Raw genomic sequence first — 5,872 nt, 5'->3', positions numbered from 1 at the left:
TTTATTAAACACATCGTGTTCCTAAATGACAAGTCATTTCATTTGCAGAAACAGTCTACGAGAGTTTACGCAACTCAGTATCACAGAGAAAACGTATTGAAAAATCACGAACCATATCATAATTGCATGGTCAGTGTTTTTCTGATCCGATTTTGCAAATCCTGAAGCACTAGGCTAGATGTAGTCTAACGATCAGCTAGCTATAAAGGAGAACATGTAAAGTGTGTGAGCGACTCATAATAATTAACTCGACATTAGTAATATTACTGGATAGCCTCATTAACGCTCGCGCGTCACCCGACCTCCCCACTGTCGGTGCTGATTGGACAGGGCTTGGCCACAAACTGTGACTTCACAAAAACAACTGAAGGCGACCCCAAAGATAAAAAACAATGCAAGCTCATTGATGTGACAGAGTCCTCCGTCCCTCTCTCCTGTCAGCAGTCACCTCGCCCGTGCGCCTTTCATCTGAAAGGGACCGCGAGCGCTCCTTCGCTTCAAAGTGGACACGGGAACCGTTCCATTCCGGCGTAAAGATGCCCAGAGGATTTTTAGTGAAGAGGAGCAAACGCGGCTCAGCGGCTTCTTACAGAACGCGTAACGATGACAACTTAATGCCAAAAGCGGACCTGCCTGTGAATGCACCGGAGTGGACAACCGGTGTGCCAACTGCGTGCCCAATTGTGTCGTTATCCGAGGACAGTACATTTGAAGAACCATGGACCAGTGCCCCGGCTGAAGCGGACCAGGCGCAGCTGCCAGAGAGCGCAGACAAGGTGGAGATTAGAGAGGACTTTGGGAAATACCCACCACACCATCCCCGCACTGAGCCGGACCACGACGGATCTCCGGGGCGGGCTGACCTCTCCTATAGCCCGATAAAACCAGTTGGCGCTGTAGTGGAAAAATCGTCCCTTGACCGGTGTATGAGTTCACCAACAGTGACAGAGCCGTACGCAATGAGCACGCCGGTGTCTTCAATAGAAAGACTTCTTCTAAATCACGCGCCCTTTGGACACTCTGATATGAAATTCGACCCACCTGTGCACCTCTACCAGTCTTTCCATCATGCTATGAAACGCACGTACATGGAGCAGGAGCGCAAGATCAAGCCAGCAGCCAAGAAGCCTAAAGTAATCCGGAAACTCAGCTTCGAGGACGAAATCTCCACCTCACCCGTGCTTGGGCTGAGAATTAAGAAGGAGACCCCCGAATTTAAAGCAGCTACCGCATCTTCTGCTAATAAGAAACCGCTGGGAGAATTCATCTGCCAGCTCTGCAAGGAGGAATACCCTGACCCGTTCTCCCTCGCACAACACAAGTGCTCCAGAATTGTGCGCGTAGAGTACCGCTGTCCCGAGTGCGACAAAGTTTTCAGCTGTCCTGCCAACCTGGCCTCTCATCGCAGGTGGCATAAGCCTCGTCCTGTAAACCACAGAGAGGCACAGAGCGCCAAAAAGTCACAGCCGGAGGCACGGCTGCATGAGAGGACTTTCGTGGAAGGGAAAGAGAACGCGAGCGAGTTGAGAGTTAACAATCAGCACCACGTTTCTCTGGACAGCTCCGCGTGTCAGCGGGCTGTCACCGTGGACAGCTCCCACAGACAAGAGCAGCTGCGCAGGAGGGTACAGGAGAGCCCGCAGCCCTTCGATCCGCGCTACCGGGACCCAGAAAAAACTATGGACCTGCACATCAGAGCGGGTGACAGCCCAGGCATAATGCATTGTCCGGAGACCACCGACGTGGCACTGCCCAACTCTTCCTTCTTAAAGACCACCGGGACAGTAGAGGAGATTTACGAATGTCACTATTGCAGCAAGAAGTTCCGACGACAAGCCTATCTGAGGAAACATCTTGCGGCGCATGAGACAATCAAAGCCTCGACCTATAACCAGATAGAGAGTGGGCAAATCACGTTTCCCTGTCACTTGTGCGGTGCCCATTTCCCATCCACTGAAATTTGGGACAAGCACAGAGTTTGGCATGCAATGAGAGATGACATTCTGATGAATCCAGGGAAGATTGCGGGTAGACCAGACTTGGTAAGACCAGAATTAATAAGACCAGACCTCACACAGGGAGACCAACAGATATTCACCTGTAAGCACTGCCCATCTACCTTCTTTAGTTCTCCCGGGCTTGCCAGGCATATCAACAAGTCTCACCCCACAGAGATCCGGCAGGTGATGCTTCTACCAATGGCAGTCAGACCCGACTGCTAGTAGCCTAGTCTAGGCTGATGTAGGCAAGTCTAGGCCAGGGTTTCCCAAACTCAGTCCTGGGGTCACGTTTAGTTTTTTTGTCCTAGCACTACACAGCTGATTCAAATAATCAAAACATGATGAGTTGGTTATTTGAATCAGCTGTGTAGTGCTATGGATAAATACAAAATGTGCAGGGGGGGGCAGGACCGAGTTTGAAAAACCCTGGTCTTGGCTACAGACTTACTGGAATGCTGAAACCCCTGAAATACAAGTGGATTAATTAAATACATATGAAAGTATGAATGTGTTCTTTTTACTACATGTGTGATTGTATTGTAACTTATTATACTACCTGATCAGGTCAAAAACAATAATGGCATTTCTATTTTCATGACAAGAGAAACGTTTTTTTTGCAATGACAGATTACAGCACACTAATAGCTGAATAGAGCCACATTGTAACACTTGCTTGTGGGCCTATATTCACTAATGTACATTATTGATTGATTTACAGTGTTATGATTTGTTAAAACATTTAACAGTAAAAATGGGCATATCAAAAGTTTCAAATATTTTAGAGTTGTCATTTTAAGCATGTAATGAAAATAAGAGGGTGGCCCTTTGAATATTACAAGAGTATCAGACCTCACTGCCTTTATCTTAATGTAGTTCCTATGGAAATTGAATGTGCTTGTTCAGTATAGTTGTGGAATTGATTTCTAAACCGGCAAGGCTATCAAGATGTATTTTCATACAGAAAATCAAGTTTACCTGTTAGAGTATTAAACTGTTTGAGTTAAATATATATATATATTTATTCTCTGAAAAGTACTTGCTAAAAAAAACGCCTTCATGGTGATGATTGTGTTACAATTATGATGTTGTATTTTGATATGTAGTGAACGACATTTACATTGATTGTCAATAAACACAAGTCTATGTGCATACCAGTGATGGCCACTATACAGTATTTTACGATATTGTCTAGGATTGGGCAGTATCCAGATTTTCATATCATCATACTGTTCTTCTCTAATCCCGGGATTTACAATATTATCGGTTTAATACACAATGAGGCGCTAAAAAGTAGAAAAAAAGCCCATTGGGCATTATTACCAGAATGCTAACAAAATTAGCACAAGTAATAGCAAACTTCCATAGAGACTGCTAGCTAAATATGCTTACGAGCGCAAATGAAAGTAAACTAATTGCAAAGGCAGGCAATCCAGCTCAGAAACATATACATATATATAGGTAGTAGCTACCGAATTTCCTATTTGGTGAGTTTGGATATTTACAAGAAAATGTGAATGAGAGACATTGTGCAAATGAACAACGTTTGGATGCATGCTTGTCTGAAGGAAGAACAGAACTGGATCTGGAGCAGCATGTGTACACGCTGTGTCTGTATGGAGTCTGAAGAAGCTAGGGCAACAGGCCTGCCTGCTCTGCTTGGAGAAGAGGGCGGAGGAGCAGTCTAAATGAAGCCTTAACTGAGAGGAGAAAATAAAGCAAGGAAATCAAGATGGCAGTGGCAGCTGTACAGATAACTCATCCAAAGTGCTTTGACTTCTCAAACAAGGCAAAAAGCTACCACTATATGATGCCCCATCTCCTTATTAATGTAGTCACTTACTTAGCTAACTAGCAAGTTAAAACAAATACACAGCTGGACTCACCTGCTCCTGCTTTCTCCCCTTGTGCTATTGACAAAGAAACACGTTACTGGCACAACGGTTCTGGGGAACTACTGTAAGCTTCATAATGTAAAATGTGACCGGTGAAATTAAGAACACTTTCTGCTTTATCTCCTAACATATTGCGCAAGTTGACTGCAGGTATTTACTTAAACATTTGCTACAAATACAGTATTAAAATTGATTGAACAACTTCAAATAAATAGTTTCAAAGGTATTGATGGTATTGAAAAACAACCCCGTGGCTATTTCCAAATACCCCAGTTTACCCCCCAATCCAAATATTGTCGCATAGATGTTCAAAGAACAAGCTTGTGGTAAGAATGTTTTATTGTCAAATTCCATTCCACAGCCACTCTCCTCCTGGAACAACCATTACAAATGTGTAGATACTACAAGTTTGACAATACTATTTTAATTGTGTGTGCGTGTTGTGTAGCTGTTATAGCAACACATGCAATTAGTACTGGCATCATGCGGCATTTGGTCAATAGTAACATACAGTATAAACTCACTTTACAGTATGCACAGGTTTCTGTCACTTCTGAGTGCAGGGAGAGAGCTAACCAATCTCATCCAATCTCCTCAGCCTCAAGTAAGGATGCAGCATGATTTTCTCGCTCTCTCTGGCAAGTTTTTAGTTCTCATCCTCTGCCATTTAAAAAAATAATTAAAAAAATAAATCGGAACTGACCTCACTCATATATTCAAACATAACACAAAAATAATGTGGATTTGACCTTCGACATGGTAGCAGTTTTTAAAAGATATAACCGTTCAACCGAAAGGTCCAAAACAGGCATTTACAGTCCCTTTCCTCTCTGGTAGAGAACCTACAGCTGAAAGCAAATAATGATAGAAAAAATTTAAATGCAGCGTTTGCTCTGTGCTAGTGTGTCTTATAGATGGACACAGAGTTGGGAACTGGAGTGAAGACCTGCTTGATGCTCTTGTCTTTCCATCCTCATTTGTGTTGTTGCACAGACAGACACTGAACCGTAACATACATTAGTTTGTTCTAGCTGTGGATAAAGCTGCCGCGTTATTTTTCTTGGCCAACTTCAGCAGGAAAGCTTTGGAAGAGGTAAAACGCAGCAGACCTCTGGCTTGAGGGTAATATAGGTTTGGTATTTTTTGGAAGCTATATTCAAATATGTACACAGTTCAGGTATTGTCCTCCACACTATATCTATACCACAGCATTGTTGAATACTCAGATATGATTGGCTAGAAGGGCATTCTAGAATGGCCATTAAAACCAGATAACGGCAGCGCCAGCTGTGCCATCAGAGTCCTGGGTTCGCGCCCAGGCTCTGTCGTAACCGGCCGCGACCGGGAGGTCCGTGGGGCGACGCACAATTGGCCTAGCGTCGCCCGGGTTAGGGAGGGCTTGGTCGGTAGGGGTGTCCTTGTCTCATCGCGCACCAGCGACTCCTGTGGCGGGCTGGGCGCAGTGTACGCTAGCCAAGGTGGCCAGGTGCACGGTGTTTCCTCCGGCGCATTGGTGCGGCTGGCTTCCGGGTTGGATGTGCGCTGTGTTAAAGAAGCAGCGGCTTGGTTGGTTGTGTATCGGAGGACGCATGACTTTCAACCTTCGTCTCTCCCGAGCTCGTACGGGAGTTGTAGCGATGAGACAAGATAGTAGCTACTACAACAATTGGATACTACGAAATTGGGGAGAAAAAGGGGTAAAATTAAAAAAAAAAAAAAAAAAAAAACAGATAACGGGACAGTTGGAAAAGATATCGGACACCTTGCAATCATGACACAATATGCGCCTTATTATATTCTAAATCACTACACATTTATGAATGAAAACTATTTATGAATGAAAACATCATGTGACCTAGACAAGTAACAAGAGCCAACATATTTACAACTGACAGTGACACAAAGTAGCTACTTTACAACGATTAGCCTACACCTAGCTACAAGCCTAAAACATAAAGAAAAGATGGAGGAATTATGACA

The 5,872-nt window shown here is 44.2% G+C and overlaps 1 protein-coding gene across 1 annotated transcript; it reads left to right on the top strand.

Annotated features, from left to right (window-relative positions):
* Positions 1-536: 536 nt before the first annotated feature.
* LOC139384109 (insulinoma-associated protein 2-like) lies at positions 537-2,222 on the top strand. Its single transcript, XM_071128756.1, has one exon. It carries the CDS (start codon positions 537-539, stop codon positions 2,220-2,222), a length of 1,686 nt encoding a protein of 561 aa, XP_070984857.1.
* Positions 2,223-5,872: the final 3,650 nt, after the last annotated feature.

This window comes from Oncorhynchus clarkii, chromosome 25, assembly GCF_045791955.1.
Source record: "Oncorhynchus clarkii lewisi isolate Uvic-CL-2024 chromosome 25, UVic_Ocla_1.0, whole genome shotgun sequence".
NCBI classification, from domain to species: Eukaryota; Metazoa; Chordata; class Actinopteri; order Salmoniformes; family Salmonidae; genus Oncorhynchus; species Oncorhynchus clarkii.
The sequence above is the reverse complement of the archived record's forward strand: the minus strand, read 5'-3'. Positions and strand labels throughout refer to the sequence as shown.